The sequence below is a fragment of the Marmota monax genome, unplaced genomic scaffold (genome assembly GCF_021218885.2).
Source record: "Marmota monax isolate L192 unplaced genomic scaffold, Marmota_monax_Labrador192_F-V1.1 WCK01_AAM20220418_F8-fsc00041, whole genome shotgun sequence".
Lineage (NCBI taxonomy): Eukaryota > Metazoa > Chordata > Mammalia > Rodentia > Sciuridae > Marmota > Marmota monax.
In genome coordinates this window covers 12,587,352-12,613,295 of record NW_026695238.1, presented here as the reverse complement: position 1 = coordinate 12,613,295, position 25,944 = coordinate 12,587,352, and the positions used below count along the sequence as shown (strand labels likewise).

The 25,944-nt window shown below is 42.4% G+C and overlaps 1 protein-coding gene across 1 annotated transcript in view; it reads left to right on the top strand.

Moving 5' to 3' along the window:
• The first annotated feature begins 3,319 nt into the window (after positions 1 to 3,319).
• The window catches only part of Dner (delta/notch like EGF repeat containing), a 288,589-nt gene continuing 265,964 nt past the window's right edge, over positions 3,320 to 25,944 (top strand). The window contains exon 1 of the mRNA XM_046439974.2: positions 3,320 to 3,670. Within this exon, the coding sequence (XP_046295930.1) occupies positions 3,395 to 3,670 (276 nt within the window). The 5' untranslated portion in view covers positions 3,320 to 3,394. The remainder of the gene's footprint in view (positions 3,671 to 25,944) is intronic.

The window sequence follows — 25,944 nt, the reverse complement described above, 5'->3', positions numbered from 1 at the left end:
TTCTATCTCCATGTTATGTGGAATCCGAAAGTCCAAGAGACAAAGTAACTTGCCTAATGGGCTTACAGGTCCTCCTAAAACTACTGTGACCAGAGGAAGCTGTTTGGTACTGTTGGAAAGGAAATCATCGCCAGGAAAAAGGTCTCTTCTCTCTGTGTGTGGCTGAGTTTTCTTTCAAAGGGACTGCAGCTTCAGTCCAAAGTTCAGGCCTTTTCTCTGCAGGGGCACAGGCATTCCCTGAAGTCCTCAGAGGCAGAGGAGTGAGTGCTGTCTGCAGGCAACTCTGTGAGTGGGAGACAAGTGCAGGGACCACCTTGCCAATGGCTGCAGAACACTGAGAGGCTCTGGAGAGAAGGTAGCTATCTGTGGTGCTCCCCATAAGCTGGAGGTGATTGTCACCCCGTGTCAGTGTTCCAGTTGGAATGTTAGTTCAAGCCCTAGGAGGTCATACCAGGTGACCGTGTTAGTCAGTTTTTCCTTGTTGTGACCAAAATACATGATAAACCACTTGAAAGGGGAATTACTCATTTTGGCTCACAGTTTCAGAGGTTTCATGTCCTGGTCAGCTGGCTCCATTGTTTAGGGACTGATATGAGTCACAGCATCATGGCAGAAGGGCATGGTAGAGGAAAGCTGTCCACTCATGGTAGTCGGGAAGTAGAGGGAGAGAGCGGGGCAGGAGGGAGGGAAGGGGTTGGAGAGAGAGAAACACACACATACATGCTAGGGACAAGATATACCCTTTCAGGGCACACCCCCAGTGCCCTTCTTCCTCCAACTAGGTCCCACCTTCTACAGTTTTCACCTCTCTGTAGTCAATTTAGCCATGACCCATCAATCCTTTGATGAAGTTTGCGCCCTTGTGATGCAATTTTTACCTCCGAAAAGCCTTCTTAAATAGGACTCTGCTCTCATGGGTGGGATTAATGGCGTTATAAAAGGGCAGGTTAGGGCCCCTCTTGCACTCTCTTGTCTTTCTGTTTTCTGCCATGAGATGATGCAGCAAGAAGACCATTAACAAGTGCCAGTCCTTGTTATTGGGCTTCCTCATCTGTGAGTCTATAAGTTTCTCCATTATACATGTCCCAGTCTGTTGCATTCTGTTATACAAGTCCAAAACAGATGAAGAAAATGGATGAAGACTTGATGTTCTACAAGTTTAGAATAATAAACAAAGGCATGGATGATTAAATTTCTATCTTTCACTTAAATGTAAAGCAAATATTATTTTCATCACTTCTGTTAATAGACAAGATAATGCATTAGTTGGACTTTGTAGTTGAGTATTTGGGGGTCTTACAGATGGTTGGAAACTGTCAGCCAAGTTTCCAGCCTTCAGAGCCTATAGGAAAGGCCTAGTTCTCTGAGCATGGCAATGGTAATTACCCGTGGTTCTTAGAGTATCAATGTTTTGGAGCCAGGGCATACAAATCCATGTTCTATTTTCCAAAACTAATCACATGGCTCTACCTATAAACTGAAAGATTTAGTCTTCCTTTTTAGTATGGAGAAAACTAAAATGGTCTCTTGTTGTTTATGCAATAATATGACTATTAAAGATTAACGACAGACTTTTAAAAAATGGAATATTATCTGGAAAATTCAGAAATCAGCATTTAGAATATAAACTCTCTTGTTAATTGGCTTCTATTTCAAAGTATTATGTAATTCACAAAGGGGTCCCTTAGGCAAAAATGTAATCAACTAAAAATGTGATTTTAATTAGCTTACAACATTTTAAAAACCGCATCCTTTGCTTTATTCATGTGTGTGGTGGTGTAAGGAAGTGAGTGGCACTATCCATAAATCTGGGACTTGGAATAGAAGAGTTAGTGTCAGGAGAAAGGATGTAGATTCCAGGGGCACAGAAAGTGCAAAACCACATGAATAATGAGAATAGTGCCAGCAGAGGGTGCTGGCGTGGCACAAAATTAAGATTTTTTTTTTTTTTTTTCCCTTAAGAGGAGGTCTCAGATAAAAAGACAGCAGGTGTGAGGGAAAATGTAATACTGTTTGGATCCACTTGGAGGTATGAATTTCCTCTGCTGCATGAAGACCTCTCTGGTTTCCTTCAATGTCACATGAATTTTAGGCAATCTCCTAAAGCACAAACCTCTGCCATTTGTGTCTGTGTCTGAACAGGGCTGAACAGTTTGCCTCCTGTTTCCTCCCGGAGGACTTCTAATGGCCCCTGGCTGCTCATCTGTGTCTCCTCAAGCATTTGGACTCCCTACTTTCTTATTTGCCCAGTTTTTACAAACCTATTTATGTGAACCCTAAAAAAACCCATCAAACCCATCAACCGAAAGGGGTCATTTTTTTTTTTTCATGAGGCCACCTTAAAAACAAGGTAACAAGTTCTGGGGAGCCTATGCAAAGTAGAGGTTGTGAAAGTTCAGGTGGTGGAGACAAAGCGGGGCTGAGTTTTGGGCCGAGGAGAGTGGCCTCTTTGGCGGTGGAAGCAGGACATTCAGAAAGGTCCCCAAGACAGGTCACTGTGAATGATCCTTGCATGCAGAGGTCAGCAGGAAGTCCAGTCGCCCACAGGGCCTTTGCGAACCGGCGCTTTTAAACTGTTCTGACAAAATTCTGGGCTGGGAGTCAATTAACCTACTGGGTCTGGACTTCCTCCTTGGTTTAACAACAAGGGTGGGAACTTTGATCCAGAGGCCTCTTCCAGCTCTCACAAGCTAAGGACAAGCATTTCTAAGTGACACCGCGGGCTCTGAACTCAGGATAGGGCCAGCGAGAAGAGACCGGACTCGGTCAGCACCAAGGACAAGGGCCCGGGGCCCACCAAAGGACACGAAGTCACTTCCAAGCAATCTGGGCGTTGGGTTCTGTGGTGGTGCAGGAAAGTGTGCTGGGGAAAGTGTCAAGTATTGTGGGAGCGGGGGGAGCAGCCCCGGAGAATGAGGTCAGGCCGGTGCCCGCTGCGGTGTCACAGATTCTGCGCCAAGAGGCCGCTGGTGGCTGCTGCGAGCAGTCAAGTCCTCCCTTCAGCCTGCGTGGACCTCTCCATCCTCTCTCCTGCCCAAGCATCTCCTAGCTCCCCTTACAGTCTCGCGCTACCATCGCTGCGCACTTGGGGCTTTCGGACAAGCTCGCGACACCGACCCCTTAGGGCCGAGGACCCAGGGCAGTCTTCCTGGAACTCCAGCCCCAACTCCCTACAAGGAAAGGGTTCCTACTCCTCTGTCCTCCTCCCTGGTGCCCCGCCCCCGTTAGCCCCGCCCCTCCAGCCCCGCCCGCTGTTGCCTGGGGAACCACGGATCCCCGCAGCTGCAGGAGGCGTCTGGCCCCGCCGAGCAGCCCCAGACGCCACGGTCGCTGCCGCCGCCACTGCCACCGCGCCCCAGCTTCGGCTCTAGCTCCCGCGCCCTCCCGGCCAGTCATGCCTCCCCGCCGCGCCCAGGCGCCCGGTGCGCAGCTGCTGCCCGCGCTGGCCCTGCTGCCGCTGCTGCTCAGTGCTGGGCCCCGCGGTGGCTGCCTCGCCAGCCCGGTGCCCGCCGCGCCCCTGACTGCACCCGGACCGTGTGCAGCACAGCCGTGCCGGAACGGGGGCGTGTGCACCCCACATCCAGCGCCCGGCCAGGAGCATGCCGTCTCCGCGGGGGAGCGCGGCTACAGTTGCACTTGTCCCGCTGGGGTCTCCGGCAGCGACTGCCAGGTGAGTGGACGCGGCACTCGCGGGGAGAAGGGCAGGCTGGAGACCCGCGTCCTCTCCCTGCCCGCCGTTGCTGCTGCTGCCTGACGCGGGGCTCCAGCACGCCCGAGACTGGCTTTTGCCACTTTAGGGAGCGAAAGGAACCTACCTCTGGACCGATCCTTTAGGTGCGGCTCCCCTGCCCACACTAATTCGCGGGCAATGCCAGCCCAGGGCCCAGAAACCACCCCAGCCCCAGTACTCTTGTCACGACCGCTGGCCACAGAGTGGCGCGCCCCTCCTGGCCCCGACCGAGCCAATTTCTGCTAGAGCGCGGTCTCCGTGCCCAGGGTGGCAGCCCAGAGGAGCCGGCTCCAAGCATCCCTAGTGAGGTGTTGGGTGTTCAGCTAGCCCCTGCTTCCTGTCCCATTGGACCCTGTGTGTGTCGAGGGTGCACGATGTGGGAGGCAGGTGGCGGTGGGCCGGGTGCCAGGTGGTCCACTACTTTCCTCTCCTCCCTCCACTTAGAAGAGCTCTGACAAGCAGCCATAGGCCGGAGGGCAGCTGCCTCCACTCGGCCTGCAACCAGCCCTTTCTAGGCGTGGGAGAGGGCACTGGAACAGTGCGAGGCATTCGCGGCGCCCTTAAGCGTGGGGCTGGCGGCGTCGCCCTTCTGGCTGGACGCTCCTCGAGGCGTACTCTGGGGGCTGGCAGCCAGGGTGTGAGCAGGGCACAGGGACGACTCCCAGAAGAGTGTGGCGGTAGAAGGAAGGCGAGCGGGCTAGCCACCGTCCTTGAATTAGAGATTTCCAAGAGAATTTGGCACAAAATAATAAATGAGGCTTTTCCAAGTATATTGAAGCTCGGCGACACCCATTCGCATTCACATTTTCAGAGGGCGAATTGGTAGGGCCAAGTGTGTAGGTAGAAAATCCTCAAGTCTCTTTCCAGGGTAAGGATGAATCCGAAATGATTAAATCAAACCACGTGAACGTGGAGAGTATTTGGGATCGCTTGCTTTCTTCCTTATATTTAGGGTGGAGGAGTTTGTTTCATGCAAATATGATACAAAGAAGAGTTACTTTGACGGTGCTCAAATGGGCTTTTCTAAAAAGGGGGAAAAGGTCTCTCTGTTTATAACATAGACTTTATTTATTTCGCGGAGGTAAATGGGATTGAAAAGCTTGACCTTGACTGAATTTTTGCTATTTGTCTAGAATCTTTTTTTTATTTGATAGCGAATTATGAGCTCGAGTTTGTATTTTCAGTATTTTTTTCTTCTTCTTTGTTAACTGGTTTCAAGACGCTTTAATTCCTTCAAGGATGATGATGGTGGTGGTGAATTTTGTGATATGAACACCAGGAGTACGTTTGGGGTATGTCAGCTCTTTAGGAGAAGTGCCTAGTGGAACCATCCTAACCATTAGAACAAAGTCTTGCTTTTGCCAAAATGAGAAATGCAAATGAAAAATCAGAGAATGAATCATACTAATTCTCCCTGCTGATTGATGATTTATATGACTTTTCCTGAAGAAGTGAGTTGTCCGGCAGCTTCTATTAAATGATTGTTGCATTTACAACAAGGTCTGAATTCCTCCTTTGAAATAAAGAGCTGACCTGCACCCAGAATATAGTGGGAATAGGCAGGAGAAAGAAGGTGAGTGTGCACATTAGTTCAGATCAACCTGAAGAAGACTGGGCATTGGGAATTTAACACAACTCGGAGATTTTTTTTTTTTTTTTTTTTTGGTGACTCTAAAATTAGATGTAAGAAATCTTCAAGAAAGGGGAAGAGTGTGTTAGTGCTTCCAAAAGATGACTAACAGAGAAGCACAAATATTTTGATTTGTCTTAAGTAGCGACTTGATATATAAGGTAATTTATTCAGAAAAGTCATGAACTAATACATAAATATTGCAGAACCAACTGGTTCAAAACAGATTCCAGTTTCCTGTGTAGTTCCCACTTCAGCAAACTTGGCTTTGTGAATGCTGCCCACCTGAGAAAGGACACTGGATGCTCCGAGGTCCTCGTTGGAGAGAGTGCAGTAACTGTAATTCTAACAGGAAAACTTAGCAGTTCGGACCTGGTTACCCAGAAGAGCTTCTGGCCTTATGGCCATTATAGCCCATAAAAAATTCATTCCTGATGATTTTAATTTAATCTTTCATGAGCTTGCAGTAAGACTCCAGACTCTCATTTCTATAGGAACAGAGAACAAAACAGATAACAATACTACAAAAGGCAACCTCAATAGAGAAATTAGAAAAAACAAAACAACAACAAAATCCCCACATACTCAGCTACAGATAAGGGGAGGGAAGGTCCCAATTGCAGCCCGTGTTGTTGTTCAGAGGATAAACTGAAGATGGAATTTGATCTGTGTGTGAAGAGACTCTTTTAAACAGAGAGTGCCACCCCTCCTCTAATTACAAAAGCAGTCATGTTGATAATAGTGGCATTCGAATCTAGAAATTTCCCTTTGTGTGGAAAATTTTGAGAAAACCAGGAACCACTAATTGGGACCCAAAGGGGTGAGGCTGTCTTGAGCTTTTCTGGGGGGCCTCTTGGTGCTGGCTGGGTAAGCATGTGGTGTCCCAGGTGCTTCTGTGTTATCTGAGGAACAAGGAACTCACAGGATCTGGAAATTGTAGCAGGGGTGTCTGTCCCCTCATTTTCAAATTACCTCACAGGGTTGGTCCCGAAGAGTCTGATTCCACTTTTTGATGTTTGTTGACAGCTTTTAAGCCTCACCATGCTGTCTCTCCCTGTCCCCCCCCCCCCCCCCCGTGCCTAGGCAAGCTAATAAGAGCCTGAGGCCTTCCTTCTTTGGTGTTCCTGGGAGGTTCCAACCAGGCACACGGTGCAGCTCCAACCTAGGCCCCAAGCCAGCCTCTGTTTCTTGCTTTCTCAAGCCACCAGAATTCTGGGTCTTCTCTGAAGGTGTTTTCCCATAATAACATGCAAGTGACGCTAAATAAAAGAAATATAAATGTTTCAGGTAGGTTTGGAAAAAAAAAACTTTAACTTGTTAAAATTTGAGGTTGTTTGTGTTCTGGTTTGGATGGGGAAACAGGCAGGTATCAGAGGTGGTGGCCGTTTGACCAGTTTTTCTGGCAAGTGGTACAGGAGGTCCTCTTTTATACTGGGCTATCCATCAAGGGTAAGGATTATTTTAATGTTTGTTGTTAAGTTTATTTTATTTAAATGAACTAATTCTTTGCAAAATATCCAAGCAGTCACCTTTTTTTTTTAATTACATGTTTGCTAAGGAATATATTCTTTCAAATTATAATAAAAATGTGTCAATTTCTGCACTTGGAAAGAAAAAGAGGTCTAGGGCAGCTGCTTTTCATGAAAATTAATGTTACTCATTAAGCTGATTCTATAATCCTCTCTTCTGATCAAACATGCTAACATGAAATGGTGAACACATTTTTAAAACTGAGATTTGCTAACAAAGAACAACATAGAAATCTAGAATCTAGTTCTTTGTATGGCATTGGTGTTTTCTACTGGACTTTACGCGTGCGCGTTCGCGCGCACACACACAAACACAAACCTCACACTGTGATATGTGCAAGATGTTGAATACCAGCAGCAATGTCAAGGACATTGCTGCCCTTTTTTTGTGTGGGTTGTTGTTTTGTTTTGTGGTACTGGTGATGGAATATGGGGCCTCATGCGTTCTGGGCTAGCGCTGTACCACTGAGCTATATCCCCAGCCCAAGGACATTGCTTCTTTCTCTGGCCATTCTATTAAATATTTATAACCTTGAGAAAGTCATTGTCCATCCCTGAATCTCAATATTCATATCTCTAAAATGGACTAATAATACTTATTTTCTTTATAGAAATGATGCAACTTGAAAATAAGAACTCTATAAAGTTTTTTCTATAAGTATAAGGAAGTGTGGTGAGGATGAATTTTAAAACATTTTGAAAAAGCAAAATGTTACGCAAGTACAAGGTATATCAAGAGAGGATTATCTTTTCCCTGTGTAAACTATGATTATTCCAATTTATTCACTGTCTGTGGTTGTTTTCCTTCAATGAACAGACTTGATCTTTTCTCTCTACGAGGATGAGCTATGCTATGACATAAGTTTTTAAAATGACAGATTAATTGCATTAGAATTTTTATAAACACATAGTTCTTTTACTCTGAAATAAACGATTTCTCAGGAAATTCTCGGTGACTTGACATTTTCCTTTGAAACGAAAGAAAAAAGTGTCAAAATTCCTGTAACAATTTTAAGAAGGAAGCAGTTGACTTTTTTGGTGTTATTAACTTACAATTTTCTTATTTCATGCATGGTGCTCTTGGTGTATTTTTAGGAAACGTCGCCTTCCTCACATGGGCCACCTGACAAGGATGCATTCTGGTCCTAGCTTCTTCACTTAAGCATCTCATGTGACATGGTGCCATCCAAGATGGTTTTGTTTATGTCCTCATTTCACAAGCATCAGAGGAAGAAAACCTAGTCTGAAGTTGAAGGGCATTTGAGTCAGAAAGCTGAATGCCGGGTTGTATTTTTAGAGTCTTTACGTCCTTACTAACTCAGGAAGCGGCTGTGGTCAGAGCCACCTAACCCAGAGCAGCAACTGCAGAATCCTGTCCCCACAATCAAAACCCAGAGACATGGCCTACTTTCCTAGACAGAATGTCTATGTATTTACCTCCTCCCCTGCTTCACCTGCCCTCAGCCCTGGCTGCTTATTGGGGTCACCTGGGAGCTTTAACAACCATTCTGGGTCCTTCTTTGCCCCATCCCCCAGATTCTGATTTAATTGGTCTGGGGTGGGGCCTGGGCATTGGTCATTTGTAAGTCCGCTCCAGGTGATTCTACTGTATCATCAGGGCTGAGAAGACTGCTAGGCTCTCATCGTCTGTCATACCCAGCCTGCCAGCATGCAGCACGAGGCAAAGAAAATAAGATAGTCACATCCACTCTTGTTCGTTCTGACCCAGAGGGCATCCAGGTCCCAGGTCCAGGAATTCCTGGACAGCCTTCTCAAGTGTAGATTTTGCATCTGCAAGTGGATTCTGAGTGAAAGGAGCACAGCGTGGGAGTGAGACCTGGCTTGGAATCTGGCCCCGGTGCCCTCTGAGGAGCAGCTTCTCCCTCTGAGGCTTGGGGTTCTCATCTGTGCAGACGGGATCCTGATGCCAACCTTGAAGGTGGGTGTGGCTTAGAAAAATGTCTTGTTAGTACCAAGCCCCCAAGGAGACACCACCAAGGAAAGGTAGCTCCTCCTGTCACCTGGGTACAAAGAACCTAACACAGAGCAAAAGGAGCATGTGCTGGCAATCTTAGGTTGTTATGGAATCACTAATTGTTTTTATTTGAACTCACTAATCTCCAATCAATAATCAGGATGTGCATCTTGGAACTGTTGTCTTTAAGAGCAGGGGCCTGCTCTCCCAGCTGGAGTGAGGGCAGACAGGCTCCCAGTGCAGGAGCTACGTGTAGTAGTGTTACCAGGCTAGGCCTCTTTGGCCCACTGTGTGGCCTGCCAATGAGTTTTGCAAAAGACAAAGAGTTTATTCATGAGGTGACTGTGTATAGAGCCAGGACGGCAAATCTCAAATTCGTCTCCCTGAGGAAAGGGTATGGAACTATTGATGGGACGAGGCCTGAGGAAAGATGGATGGTGGTTAGGAAGTGATTGGCGGTTTGCTTGCATAGAATCAAACTTCATCAGCGGTCACTATCATGGCCCACACACCAGAGGTCATGGCTCACACGCCTCTCAAATTGGTGATTTTTAAAGTCAACTAAAAGCAGGTGAAGCAAGTTAAAAACTAAAGGGTGTATTTAGGAACTAAGAGCAGGTAAAGCCAGTAAGTGAAAGGGTCGATCCAGGTCTCCCTTGGATTCGGGAGGTGCTCCATAAATATTGCTGAGTAAATACTGGCCTCAGCGGGGTACAGTTAGGGGATCGGGGGGCACTGGGTCCCATGGGACAGATCCAGGGCATGTGTGCGGGGGCTGTGTTAGGAGGAGGAAATTTCTCGAAGACAGTTAACCTGTGTAATACTTTCTGAGTCTGTTCTGGGAAGTGCAAAATATTTTTCCAAAGGCTTTTTTGAAGTAGCCTTGGCTTTTACATTTCTAATAAAACTTCTTCATAAAAATACTTTTCTGATGAACTAAATCAGGGGTTGGAAAAACACAATCCATATCCCCTCTCCTCCCCCTCCGCCCCCGGGCTAAGAATGACATTAATATTTTTAAGCAGTTGAAAAAAATAAGGATAATTTTTTTTTGGTGATAATCCTATGAAATTCAAACATCAGTGTCTGTGGCTAAGTCTGTGTCATGCACAGTCACCTTTTTCATTTGTGTTGTCTGGGCCATGCACGGTATGGCTGCAAGGCCAAAGATGTTTATTATGTGGCTTTTGACCTTCTCCTAAATGTTTCTGCACATGTTTGTGGAAATATTTTATTTTTTCATTTTGATTTATTTGACTTAGCTAAAGGCTTGTTCCCTTTCTATTCCTTCTTGATGGATATCTGTAGCTCAGACTCTGTAGGCTGACCAGTGGGCTGACAAACAGAAGGATAAGCAGAGTCCCTGTCTTCAAAATGCTTAAATTTCTAGAATGTTCCAGGATAGTCCTTAACTTTTCATTTTATATCTGCCCTTGGTCAATACTTGGATGTCCAGTAACAGTCTATTTCTGGGGAGGTGCAGGCAGCAAGGGGAAAAAAAAATGCTAACCTGAAAGGTTTCAGGTGCATGTGAGAATGAATCCCTGCTGAGTTCCTACCAGCTCATTAGCTTTCCTGAAACCTATGTCCTCATTTATTAATAGGATGGTTGGTAGGATATAGAAGGGTGATACCCAGAACTGGGCAGGGGACAGGGGAAGAAGCTGTCTCTGGCACAAATTGGCCTTCTATAAACACAAATTTTTTAAAAAGTGCCATTTTTATAAAAGTGCTTATGATTCTTCACTTTATGGCTAAGGAAATTTACCACGGGTCATCCAGTGCCATGACATCTGAGCCTGGGCATTGTGGCCTTGGGTATAGTTTATTACTATCACTATATTTGCTGTGGCCTTGAACCTCAAGTAAGTACTAGAGGGGAGCAGAGAAGAAAAGAGGAGTTAGTGGTTCCAGATGAAGCAGTTTTAGTTTTTGGAGGGATGCTTTGAGTCAGTAAAATGTTGATTTTTTTTTCCCCCTTGGAGAAATAAAAGTATAGGGCTTTTGAAAAGAGTGGAGATCTGAGAAAGGAAACCAGTGCACATAACGAAAAGTCACTTGGAAAGAAAACTCTGCTATGTTTTGCTCACAGCTCCCGGCCTGGTACATCCTTTAGAATTTCAGTGCTGGTACTTACCTGGTTCTTATAGTTCACTTAAAGGAGGATTTGTAATTGCTTTGGGGTTCCAGAGGCAGACTGAAACTCCTTTCTGGGGTTTCTGTGGTAGAAGTAATCACCAGAGAGGAAGACTATCTAGTCCTTCTTCCATGGGAGATCACAAGCATTCCCTTGAGTTAATACTTAGGATTTACTGGGGTTGCTAGGTCACGTGGTGAATGCATGTTAAACTCTTGAGTAGCTGCCAAACTCTTTTCCAGAACAGCTACATGATTCATTGCTATCAACAATAAAAGAGTTCCAGTTGTGTGTGTCCCTGTCAGTTCTTGGTATAATGTTGGTGATTTAGATTCTAGCTTTTCTAGTAAATGTGTAGTGGTATCCTATTGTGGGCTTAATTTGCATTTCCGTGTTGGTTCATGATGCCCATCTCTGCATATGCTATTTGCCATCCGTTGTCTTTGATGAAGTGTCTGTGTGTGTGAGCTGCAAGAGTTTTCCCCCATATTTTGCACACATAGCCTTTATTTGATATATGATTTACAAATATTTTCTCCCAGTCTGTGGCATTTAATTTTCTTAATAGAACCTTTCAAAGGGCAGGTTTTTAAAGTGGATAAAGTGTAAGTAATTTTTTTTTTCTTTTATGGATTGTGATTTTTTTTTGTGAACTAAGAAATCTTTGCCTAACTCAAGACCTCAGAGATGTCCTCATGTTTTCATCCTATGTTTTTTCACGTTTTAGGTTTTACATTTGGTCCTACGTCCCCTTTTTAGTATTTGGATGTTTTGTTTGAATGTAGTTTTGTAGTTCTTATTACTGCAGTTTTGTTCATTATTTTTAAACAGATGATATCTGATTGTTCCAGAAACATTTGTTGAAAAGATCATCTATCTCCATTAAATCATTTTGGCACCTCTGTTAGTCAGCTTGCCATCACTGTGACAAGATAGCCAAGAAGGTCAACCTGGAGAGGAAAGGTTTATTTTGATGGTTTCTGTCCGTCTTGCTTGGCTCCATGGCTGTGGGCTGGTTGTGAGGCGGAACACCACAGTGGGTATGGCGAGGCAAGGCTGTTCACGGAAGTGGGGGCGGTGGGGAGGGAGAGAGGCTGGGGGGAAAAGACTGGACAAGATCATAGCCCTCCAGGTCACCATCCTGGTGACCTACTTCCTCCGTCTCGACCCTCCCTCCTCAAGTTCCTGGTACGTCCCCATAATGCCATAATCAATGGACTGATTCATTGATAAGGTCAGACCTTTCATGAACCAGTTCCATCCCAGAGCCCCACCTCTGAGTGGTGCCACACTGGAGACCAAGTCAACACACAAACCTTGGTGGAAGATTCCAGATCCAAACTGTGATGACAACTTTGTCCAAAAATCATTTGACCATACTTGTGTCGGTCGGCTTCCCAACTCTTCATTCTCTTCTGTTGAGTTCATAGATCTGTCTCTTTGTCGATTCCATACTGTTTTGAGACTGTTGTAGCTTCTGGGAAGCATGGAGTCAGGAGGAATGATCCCTGTCAATCTACCAAATCGTTTTGTCTCATCTAGATCCTTTGGAACCTGCTCTTTAGGAGAGCATAGAAGGGGGAACCGGGGAGATATTGAGATGACAAGAATTCCCAAAAAACAGGATAAAATTTTGCACTTAGGTGGGACTAGGATTCTGAACCTGGGCTCCACAGTTGAGTTCAGGAGTAGGTGGATGTACTGAGATGCCAACCGTGTGTGTGCATATCCTAGAGGGGAATGGTCCACTCATTTCCTGGGGTTCTTTAAGGAGTCATCCACCCATAAATCTACCACTGGATTGGAAGGAGCAGCAGCTGAATATCTGGTGACCTCTGGGCCTGGATTGAGGCACAGGTTAGGAGTCCATCAGGGACCAGGAAGTGTCACAGGGTAGGGGTGCAGGATAAAGTACAGGATGCTCAGTTCAGACTGAATTTCAGATAAACAATGCATATAAAATATGTGCCAAATATTACACTTCGTTTATCTAAGATTCAAGTTTAATGTGGAATCCTACATGTGGATTTGCCAAATCTGGCAACCTCATCCCAAAGGTCTGACGAGTCCCTGTTCTGATTCCCAGCTTTTTTCTGAAGGGTTAGTCAAATTTTTCTGAAAGGTTAGTCAAATTCTTATCACCTAAGGCAAATTTTATTAACCTGAATTTAACTTGTGTATGGAATCGACTCATAGCTTTATGTCTTCATTGGCCCCTTTAGGGTAACTGTCAAACTGCCAAGGCATTAAAAATCTGTGCAAACGTGGTAAAAAAGGCCTATGGGTCAACTTGTCTTGCCCGCTCTGCCTCTTTGCTAATTATCTTACCCTCTGCCTCTGCACCACTCACTGTTCACATTTTAGTGTAGCTTTACATTTTCTTCTCTGTACACATAAACACATATGAAAACTATGTAAATACTTACATGCACATGTGTTTAATATAAAAACGAAATCTTCCTATCCACTATGTACGGCAACTTTTTCCTGAATCTGTTTTGAATATATTACTGTGTCTTAAAATGGAAAGCAAGCTCATTCTTTGGATGAATGGTATTCCAATGGATAGTATTCCCCAGGGCTGCTGAGGATCCAACCCAGGGCCTTCTGCATGCTGAGCACATGCTCTACCACAGATCCACACCCCAGCCCTCTGCTGTCTGCATAGTTATGTATTCCTTTATGTCCTCAATAATGCACATTCTTTCCAATCTTTTTGTTATAATACTGTTGCCCCAACCACCCCACAACACATAGCCACCCCTCCACATACCTTCTAATTAGTGTTGTTAAAGTGTCATCCAAAAAGCTTGAATAATTTTACATGTTTACTAACAGCATATAAGAATGCCTATTTACTCACATTTTTATCCACACTGGCATTCAAAGTTTTATTTTGTGTATGTGTGTGTTAATTGATATGTAAAACATGACATCTTACTGGTTCTCTTTGCGTTTTTGTTTTTATTTTACTTATTGTTTTCAGTGCTGGGATCAAACCCAGGACCTCACACATGCTAGGCAAGTGCTTTGTCACTGAGCTATATCTCCTGCCTTCTCTTTGCATTTTTGAAATTATAAAGGTGGGAAAACATTCCTTATGAATTGTCTACTGTTATTTTTGCCTTATTTCCTTTGGGTTGAGGTTTTTTTTCCCCCTATTGATTTGTAACAGCTCTTTCTTAATGAAGGAAATCACTCCTTGGTCCTTTGTGTTGTGAACACTGTGCCCCTGTCTGTAGTTTTCCTTTGATCTTGCTTACACTTGTTGTTTTAGTCTTTAGAAGCTTAAGATTTTTGGTTCTTAATTAACCAGACTCATCAATGGGGGTGGTTGATAACTTTTAATTAGAGTTCTTATGTTTGATGCCATTATCATTACTATACAAATATGTTGAGAACTCCGATTTGAGCCAAGAGTTTACTTTTGAAGATTTCCATTTTGGCCAGGATTTATATTGGTAGAGCCGACCTCTGACCTTTTTAGAACATAGTATTAGATATGGCCACAACTTATGCCTATTTTAAGCAGGGGTTGGCATAAATCATATTTAAACCTTTTCAAATGTCTCAACTTTTTATTGAGACTGGAAAACTGAAATGATTCTGTAACGATTAGGATTCTTCAATGCTTTTTAATAAAAATAATGACTCAGCATATTTCTTCTTTAATAATTGGTGTGGCTTCCTTAGTATTTTATTAAAACCACTAAGTTAATTTTAATGGTATTATTGGATAATAAAGAATTTCTTAAAAGTCCTTGTCATGGTCTGATTTCAAAAAGAGTTCCTCTTCCAGGCTCAGGCAGAAAAAGATTTGTCCTAATATTCAGCAAAATGCTAATTTCCTTTATGCTTTAATCTCTGTATTGTATTTTTAGCTCTTTCCCCTTGAGAACAACCTTATTCTCCTGACCAGGGATTTCTGCGGTCCTCTATCATCATCTGCACTTTTTAAAATTGACCACTGGGTTTTTTCTTTTTTTGCTTTTGCAAAAGGGAATTCTTTCATTTCTGTAGAAAAGCCTCATAATGAGACAACTAATAGGAGAGACAGAAAAAAAAAAAAGAACTAATATTAGCATTTCTATGAAGCACAAAATAAACTCTCAGCTGGAGAGAAGTAAATTCACTGTTATTGTTTTTTCCTTTTGGAAAGGGAGGGCTGGATAGGGCAGGGTGGGGACTTCGGAGCTAAACTGATAGAAAGGGAAGTTAACCTTTTGGTTTCCTAAGGAAAAATCTTGTTAATTTTGTGTTCAGCCTTAACAGTATGATGCTAAAACCTGATGTTGACACCTTTTTAAAAACCACAACTTGATCTCTCTCAGTGGCCAATGTTGGAGACATAGAGAAGGTTTTCTAGGTAAGCAGAGCCGGTGGGAACTAGGGTAAGTCCAGAGCCTTGCTCCTAACCTAAGTCTTCTAGTAGCTGCCTTCTTTCTTCCATCTGTTTGTAAATGTCCTTTCTTGGACAACATTGACATGTGAGTGTTGCCAAGGAGATGGGAGCAGCAGGGGACAGGGCACCGCAGGGAAAGCTGGACTGACCTCCTCCTTATTCCTCCCTGCCATTCCCTGTGGATCCCAGAAGGCTCCCTTCCTTGCTGGGTCGGGTCTTCTCTCCCAGGAGAGGGGCTCAGCCATAGACCTGCTTCCTTTGAGGGTCTCCAGATGAAAGGCTGCTTCTCAGTGCAGTTCACAATAGTCAAACTATGGAACCAGCCTCTGTGCCCACTGACGGATGAGTGGATAGAGACAGTGTGGTGTGTATACACGATGGAATTTTATTCAGTAATAAAAATGAAATTATGTCATTTGCAGGAACATGGATGAAACTTGATCTCATGAAAACTAAAAAGAGATCAATAGAAGAAAGCGGGGAGGGAGGGAGGGAGGAGGGGGGAAGTGTCTCACTACTGAGTTACCTCCCCAGCAGTTTTTATCTTATTTTGAGTCAGGGTCTCACTGAATTGCCCAGGATTGCTGAGATTACCTGTATGTGCCACTGTGCCCAGCTTAGAGTAACTGTTTTAGAGTGAACAATTCGGTGGCATTTAGTATGTTTATAATCTAGTTCCAAAACTTTATATAACCCAGAAAGGAGGGTTATAAAAACCCTCCCTCCTCCACCCCCATTCTCTAGCAACCTCCAATCTGCATTCTGTCTCTGAGGGCTCACTTATTCTGGATATTTCACAAAAATGGAATCATGTAATACAGAACTTTTGGATCTTGCTTCTTGGCATGCTTTTCTTACTTGTAATGTGTAAGTGCTTTTTTTTTAATCGCTGAGTAATATTCCATCATATACATAGACCCCATTTTATTTATCCATTCATCTGTTGATGGACATTTGAGTTGTTTCCACCCTCTGGCTATTGTGAATAGCTGCTGTAAAATTCTGGTCCAAGTAGTTGTTTGAGTCTTTGCCTTCAATTCTTTGGGGGCATATGCTTTGCAGTGCGGTGGCTGGGCCACATGGCAATTCTGTGTTTGACTTTTTGAGCACCTACCAGATGGTGTTCCATCTGTGTTATCTTCTTATGCAACCTGAACCCCAGATCCCCTGTGAATGGCTACTTGTACCCTCTGTTCGCATGCCAGACTGATGTCCTCTGGCTGCTCTCCTTGTCTGGGCATATAGTGTTCCAGAAGCGTCATTTGAGAGCTGGTCTTCAGTTCAGCTCCCAGTGACACTCTGCTAGTCCACCTCCATTGTGTCTTTATTCATGGGTCCTGCTTCTCATGGCTCCCTCCCAGAGGGTCTACCTATCAGGGAGCTCTGTTCTCTGACTCACCCAGGCCCTGAGACTGCCCTCATTCTAGTTCCTGTGGTCTCCTGGGCCCACAGGGGCTTGGTAGGCACTTGAGCCACCACAAAGTGGTCCTAGACGTCATTGGTCCAATGGTTTCACTTCCTGAAGAGGAAACAGGACAGAAAATTAGAAGAAGATAAGCAAGGCCACCCAGATCCTGAGTGTTTTTACAAGACCCCAGCAAAGTCTTTGGTAGCTGGTTGGGTAACCTTCCGAGACCCTGAACACCTCCCCTTTCCTAGACCCTGCCACCCCTTAGGCACATTCAGTGCATTCCATGGAGAAATTGAGCCCATCCCAGCCGACTGGCTTGCTAAGGAACTGGCCCAGGTGGGTTCATGGAGAACACTTATAAATGGTCGGTATAAATGAGCAATCTGAGTGAGCTGGGGGTGGGACCCCTGCATTTCCTGACCTGCCAGAGCAGGGCTGAAGGACTGGAGATCCCTTGTTGCTTAGCAACTGCTGCCAGGCTACTTGGTTCCTACTCCTGACCCTTGTTAACGTCCTCAGGGATTGGGATTTAGGCAGTGAGTTTAACAACGAGGTTTAGAAAGGAGCTTGAATTGGGTGTCTTTTAGGCTCAGTTTGGCCCCTCATGAACAGGTCTGTCCCGCCCCCTAGTCTCCCAAAAAACAACTGAAGGAATGATCATCCAGGGATTTGGCAGTTCTGGAAACTGGGCAGTTTGAGGCCCAAAGAGGGTCACAAAACAATTGCAGGCTCAGATCAAGAATTGGCGTGTACTTCCGCTTCCTGCCCAACCCTGCACCTCCATCTCCGTCTCTCTGTCCTACTCAAAGTCTGTATTTGGCTTTATGGAATGATGGGAGGGAGAAGGAGGCAGAGCTCTTTGTTTTTCAATGCAAGATTAATTCTATTGGAATCTTACCCGACAAGAGGCCATTTTTTGAGTACTGATTACAACGGCTAAAGTTTCATAGATATGTTTTAGAGCTGGGAGGGATCTGAGAATTTGTCTTGTTTAGTCCACTCACTTTGTAGAAGAAACTGAAGGCCAGAGAGATGAATGTTAGAGTTGGGATTAGAATTTGCCAACTCCTATCCAGGGCTTTCTCCACCAAAGTGTTTAAGCCCAGACATTGCTAACTTTGAAGACAGTCCTGGAGGGGTGGATATGGGGATCTATAATAAAATATCCATGTTCTTATGGATATTGAGATTCATGTCAAATGCTCAATTCTCTATATGAATGGCTGCAGGCTACATTCTTGATGTATATTGTACTTTAATCCTCTTATTTCTTTGGAGGAGGCACTTTCTCCACTGGATCCATGAGAAGACCAGAAAGAGATTCTTGGTGACTTTCCTGGAGTCCTACAGTAGGTTAAGATTGAGTTTCTTGTCTACAAATGCAGAGCTTTCTTCATATGATCACAGCTGTCTGCTCTTCTCATCCCTGTAACACAAGTAAAGTTCTTTACACAGGTGTTGGGCACAGTTCTCAAATCCACTAGATTCAGTTGAAGATTGTGGAATGGATTAAAATGGTGGACTACTAACTGTATGCATCACATCATTTCATTTTTTTGGCAAATAATATATTTTAGATGGGCAAGAAGTTTTAATATGGACTAAAAATCATTTTCATTTAGATCACAAGCATTTTTTTCTGCATGATTTCATGCTTTTATCCAATACTTTCAGAAATAACTATGTTGAAAGTGTGATCTTTAAAAAATTTTAGTTTAACAGAAAACCTGTAAAGACAAGCTGAGTTTTTAAAAAAATGGTAATTAACTTGCATAATCACTTGTGCCAAAAAGTTCCATAATTTGGTTAATCACAGCTAAATGCCAATAGGAGTGCTAAGATGAAGAGGGTGCCTGCGTATATGCGTGAGTATGAGCAGAGTACAATGATATGTCTGAGTTTTATTAAGTGGACCTATAGTGTCTTGAATATGAATGCATCAGACATGCCTGTAAGGACTTCAGTGATGAGGCCACATCTCATTTTGTCATCTGATGGATGAGAAAAAGTGAAGACCATAAAGATTAGCAGACCAGGTTAGAACAAAGTTCTTCTATATTGTATGTACTAATCAGAATTCTTTGGGTTGTAAGCAACAGAAAGCCCAATTCAAATACCATAAGCAAGATAGTAAGTATGTAAGCTCACATGACTGAAAAGTGTTGATGTAGCAGTGTCTGGGGACTCGGCTCCTATCACGAAGGTAACGAGCTTCCTCATTTGTCAATTCCACTTTCTTCTGTATTGCTTAATTTTCAGATTCCAAGTAGTGATCCCTGTAAGTTCCAGGTTCACATTATCCTATTGTCAGTAACCCCAGGGAACACGCCCCTATATTCAGTCGTTCTAGAAAGTCTTGAGATTAGCTTTGTGGGGCTGACTTGGGACTCGGGTACATTTCTAAACCAATCATTGTGATTTTGGGGTTGGATTCTGCTGATTGGCCTGGCCTAGGTCTTATGTTCACCACTGAACTTGGTGAGTAGCTCCGGTTAAGCCATGGGATCCAGGAATGGAAAGAGGTCTTTTCCTAAAGAAATTGGGATTCTGCTCTCAGAGGAAGAGGAAATAGCTATCGAGAATAAGATCAACAGATGCCCAGTAAGACTTATTACCATTTTCACTGTGGGCTTTCTTCATATTTGAATGTCTTTGATAAAAGCTAAACACCTTCTCTGTTTCTGTGAAGGTGTTGGCCTGGTAGAACCTCTCAGAGAGGCACGTTTTTTCTGTGGCCATGTGTAAATCACTGCTCATGTTAATCTCTACAATCTTATTTTAAGTGACAATATCTTATATTGGAGTACAAATAAGAATAAGGTAGTTTCAACCTATTGTAATATAAGTTTTAGGAGAAGGTTAATATCTATTTCTTTGTTTCCCCCATCTACTATGTGCACATGCACACATATACAAACACATGCAAACACTTGTATACACACACACTCACACACTGGCTGGGCCAGTTTTAGAAAATGTGTGTGTATTTTAATATCTGGCGTTCCAGAACTATCCAGGATTGTTTACCTCATAGGTGTCCTGATGCAATGACACTGACACTTAAAAAAGAAAGGATCTCAGGAGACAGAGCTGAAGTTTTCTCATCAGTTGGATTCTGACATTGAAGGGATTTTTCCAGGGACTTCACTTTCCCGTGCCTGGGTCCATGCAGTGGCTGATGTAGTAGGAAGTGTGGGATTTGGAATGGGAAGACCCTGGTTCTGGTTTGGCCAGTTATGAGGACAGGAAGCAGGTATGTGTTTACAGGAGAGAAGTTCATGACAGCTGTCTGGAAATGTGTTTCCATATACATCCTTCCATGGGAGAAGGCACCATTGTTCTGAGCAGAAGAATTCCATGTAGGCTATGGAAATGCTCTTCACTCCAGCAGGGGCACCTGACTCCCCACTCCTTCAGTGTAGGTGGTGCATGGTGAATTCCTTCTAAAGAATACATGTGGAAAATGGAGGGACCTCAGCCGGATGATCAAAGGTGAGAAGTCATGTTGACAGTATGCACTCTGGATATCATGGGATGGGAAGGACACTCTATCTCCTAATGGAGTGACATTCTACAGAATATCTGACCAGTACTCCTGAAAGTCAGAGAAAGAAATAGTCACAGCTGAGAGGAGACTCGGAAGGCATGACGGCTAAGGTAATGTGCGATCTTGCATGGAAACTGTAACAGGAAAATGACATTAGAAAAAAAGAAGGATCCAAATAAAGTGCCCCCCCCCCCCCGTGCTGTAATTTCTCTGCTTTGCATTGGCCGTAGCTGTGGGGTGGGGTGTATGGAAACTCTGTACTGTCTTTGCAACTGTTCTGTAACTTTAGAAAACTTCTAAAATAAAAAGTTTCTTAAGAGAAAATGAGGGTTTTTGACCTGTGGTTTGATAGTTTTGTGTTATATAAATAGTCAAGAATTGAATATTCAGTTCAAAATGAGAGAAACCAATCTGCCAGATGTGCATAATCATTTTATGGTGAGTAAATTACAATAATTGCTTATGTTTATTTTGTTCAAGGCACTGTTTTAAGCAATATATATATATATATATATATATATACACACACACACACTAATCTGTTTTATCTTTTTAATTACACAGTAAGGGGAATAGTGTTAGTATTGTCATCATCTGCACATCCCACTTTAATTTTATAGAGGATGAAAATGATGAAAGAGGTTATGCAATTTTTCTAAAGCCACACAGGAAGTGGGAGAGCTGGACTCTGAACCCAAACAGTCTGTGCTTCCCCCCGTGCTGTAATTTCTCTGCTTTGTATTGGCCGTAGCTGTAGTCTCTTAGCTATCTTAGATTTGCAGCCTATTTGTTTTTCAATAATAATAAAAACAACATACATTCATATACATGCATACATGTATATATAAAAATATATAAATAATGTGTGTGTGTGTGTGTATGTGTGTGTGTACTGGGAGCTGTGTAGGATCATAGATACCCAGTCATCTTGTGTATGTCGGGGGACTTTCTCCAGAAATGATCAGGCATGCTTTAGTTCTTCATGTATCTGCCCCCATAACTCCCACGGCACCATTGATCTTTAATGTTTCCCATGTTACGAGCCCAGAACAAATTGTTACTGGAAATTAGTTCAAAGGTAAATTGATTCAACAAATGGTGTTGGGAAAACCAATCATCCATGTGCAAAAGTATGAGTGGGACCCTTAATTTATGCTCTATAGAAAAATGAACTCAAAATGAATCAAAGACATAAACATAAAAGCCAAAACTGTTGCATTCCTAGGAAAAAAAAACATTGGGGAAAACTTCATGTCGTGGGATTTGGCAATGATTTCTTGGATATAACACCAAGAGCCAAGGCAGCGGAAGAAAATATAGATAGTTCAGATCTCAAAATTTAAAACTTTCATGCATGAAAACCCACTTTTCAACAAAGTGAAAGGCAACTCATAAAGTGGGAGATATACTTGCAAATCATCTATCTGAAAATCAGGAACTGATATTCAGAGTATATAAGGAACTCCTAAAACTCAACAACAAAAACTACACAACCAAATTTAAAAAAATGGGCAAAGGACTTGAACAGACATTTCTCTAAAGAAGATGTACAAATGGATAATAAGCACATGAAAATATGCTTCACAGCACTAGTAAAAGGAAAATACAAATCAAAATTACAGGGAGTATTAATGGTGTAGATAGGAGGTGTTCCCCAAAAGCTCATGTGTGAGACAATGCAAGAAAATTTTGAGGTGAAAGTGGTTAGATCATGAGAGTCTTAACCTAATCAGTACATTAATACATTTGAATGGATTAGCTGGATGGTAACTGTAGGCAGGTAGGGTGGGGCTGGAGGATGCAGGTTACTGGGGGCATGCCTTTGGGGTTTATATTGTGTACCTGATGAGCACAGCTTTTCTTTCCTCCTCCTGCCTCACTTCAGGCCCAGAGTAGTGGAGTCAGCTTTCTATGAACTGATACCTCTGAAACTGTGAGAACCAAATAAACATTTTCTCTTCTAAAATTGTCTTGTCAGGTCTTTTGGTCACAGCAATGGAAGAGCTGTCTACAACAGTGAGATACCACTTCATACCCATTAGGATGGTTATTATCAAACACACACACACACACACACACCATACTCACAATGTGTTGGTGAGAATGTGGAGAAACCGGAACCCTTGTGCCTTGTTGGTGGGAATGAAAAAATGGTGCAGCTGCTATGGAAAAAAGTATGGCAATTCCTCAAAAAATTAAACATAGAATTGCCATATCACCAACAATCCCACTTCTGGACATTTACCCCAAAGGAGTGAAAGCAAAGGACTCAAACAGATATTTATATACCTAGGTTCATAGAAGTATTATTTGCCATTGCCAAAGGTAGACATTACACAAGTGTGCATCAGTGGATGAATGGATAACAAAATGTGGAATATATATACAATGGAATATTATTCACCTTTGAAAAGAATTTTGGAAACTCTGATACATGCTATAACATGGGTGAATTTTGAAGACATTATGGAGAATGAAATAAACCAGCCACAACAAGACAAATGTTATATGATATGATCCATTCCATGGAGTTTCTAGAGTGGTCAAATCCATAAAGACAAGGAAGAATGGTGGGTACCAGGGGCTGGGATGAGGAATAGGGATTTGGTATTTAGTGAGTACAGAGTTTCAGCTGGGTAGATGAAAGAGTTCTGGAGATGCATGATTGAATGGTTGTACACTGTCTTTCATACTTCATGCCACAGAACCATATACATAAAATTGCTAAAATGGTTAATTTTATTTTATATACACACATATCTTTGATACATATTTTTTAAAATATGGTTAAAAATGAAAAAAAATCTGACAATAAAATACCTAGATCATTAATGGAAGAAGAAAGTATAAAGAAAGATAATCAGCTCTTATTCCTGGAATCAAAGCTATGCCTACATAAATATCAAATTGATGTATTTTTTTTGAAATTTGTTCATATCATTTAAAGGTCCAAATTTATTGACATGAATTATTCATAGTTTCCTCCTGTTGTTTTTAAAGGTTCTGTAGGATCACTAGTGATGGCTCCATTAATTTCTGGACCTACCTTCATTGTTTTCATTTTTCAACTTCCATGGGGTTTAGTTTGATGTATTTTGAAATATTTCTTGGTCAGAATGCTTAACTTACTATTTTTTTTTTAAGATTTTCTTCATTCTCAATATGTATGTTAAAGGCAATAATACCTTTTCCTCCAATCTTGGCTACAGCTGTATCATACAAGTTTTGGCATATAGTATTTTCATTATTATTCATTTGAAGTTTTTCTAATTTACTTTGTAATTCTCTTTCTTTCATAGATCATAAAAGATTAATTAATTTACAAGATTTTTCTACTATGATTTCTAGTCTAATTCATGGTTCGAGAACATATTATGTTTGATTTCAATATTTTGATGGTTCATTTATATAGTCTTTTGTAAAATATTTTTATGTTCTGTGTAAACAAGTTTACAATTGTTTTGTTTTCTTAGTAGTCAGTTAAATCTTTTATCATGAAATATTCCTTTTTTGCTCTAGTTTTTGTTACCTTAAAGTTTACTTCGTCTGATGTTAACACAGACATCAATTTTATTTCACTTAGTATTCTCATAGTATGTCTTTTTTCCCCAATTTTTAATGTTCTCTATCATTATCATTATTTTGCAGTACTAGAGAGCAAACCCAGGGCTTTGTGCATTCTAGCTCACTGTACCACTGAGCTACATCCTCAGCCCTTACTCTTATATTTAAGTATGTAGCATGTACTTGGGTTTTTCCTTTCTGGTTGCTGGGACAGCCAGCAGGTAAGGCATGTGGCTGATAAGCACTGTGTTAGATTTCCATTGATGCCGCAAAATATCTGAGAAATTCAACGTAAAGGAGGAGAGAGGTTTATTTTGGCTCATGGTTTCAGAGATTTCAGACTTTGGATCATGGCCTCTATTATTTTTAGGCCTAAGGAGAAGCAAAAATCAAGGCAAGGAGCACATGCTAGAGTAAAACTTCTCCCCTCATGGTAGTCAGCAAGGAAAGAGAGAGTAGGCAGTCAGGGTCCCAATGTCCCCTTCAAGGTCATGTCCCCCGTGACCCAAATTCCTTCCACTAGGCTCATCTGCTAAAGGTTCCACCACCTCCCAAGAGCACCACAGGCAGAAGATCACGCCTTTAGCAAGTGGTCCTTGTGGGACAATTAAGATCCAGAGTATAGAATGCATTAAGGTACATGGAAGGCATTTGTCTTCTCCTTTTTCTCACCAGGATCTTTCTATCTTTGCAGGGAAGACTTTCCCATATTAAAACAAAACAAAACAAAACAAAAAAACCTTTTCCTATACATTTTTTTTTTAATTCTAATGCCTCTAGGAGATTGTCTTAGTTCAGGATGCTGCGTAGCAAAGTGCCATGGACTGAGTGGCTTATAAACAACCGAAAATTATTTCTCATCAGGTCTGGAGACTATAGGTTGGGGTCCTCTTCTGCCAACTTCTTGTCTCTTCACAAAGTGGAGAGGAAGCAAGAGAGTTCTCTGGGTTTCTTTTATAAGGGCATTAATCCATTCATTGGGGCCCCACTCTCATGACCTAATTATCCATGAAGATAATCTCACCTCCTAATACCATCATATTGGAGGGTGGCATTTCAACATGAATTTTGGGGTGGGGACATATATACTTAGTCCTTAGCAGAAGTGGACTGAAATGTTTGCAGAACTATCTGATATATCTTCCACAAGACATCTAAGGATGTATTTTTCTGGGTGCCAAAATACAGTCCTCTCAGTAACTTGGAAATTAGTTTTTTTTTTTTTTTTAATTTATGGAGCTGTGAAGGGTCACTGGAAGAGATTCATGTAGATGAATTTTGTTGATGCCTATTACCCTGTGTTGAATTGAAATGAGAATCATAGTGGAAGGTCAGTTGTCTTCAAACTGAGTCCTAAATCTGTGATTTGGGGTTCACTATTCCCATTGATGAGAGCAGTTCTGGCCTCTAATTAGTGAATTAAGACATGCCATAAAGGCCAATTTTATAGTACAAATGAAGCATTTAGCTAGGCTACCCACAACTTATGATGAGCTCCCTCAAGATGTAAGGATGAATGCATTGCTTTAGTGATCCCACATTTCAGATTTTGTTGCTACAAAGAAAGGAAGGTATTTCTTGTGTTGCTTGGATCACATCAGTTGGGGTTTGCCTGGTAATTTCCCCTTCGCATTATTTTCTATAGAACTGGACAAATGCCTAATAAAAGAGACACATTCTTGCCTTGCATATGTTTCTTTGGGGAAATTACTGGAGTTAGTTGGCTGCATGGTTGACTACTTGGTTTATATGTGAGAGTGGAGAAGAAACTTCACACTTGGGGATGACCCTTTGGAAGATTTACTCATCAACATTCCAAGACTACAACGAATAACTGAAGGAAAATAATTGCAACCTTCAAGTTATTACTCAAATTATGCTCACCAAAGGTTGTTGCATTTAAGAATCTTGCACCTAAATGGAAGGACAAATTTAAGTGGTACCAGCTTTGGGTACTAGAGTTGTATGCCAGAGAAAGTTCTAGATGGGACTTAATGAAACCACCTGCATGCTGGAAAT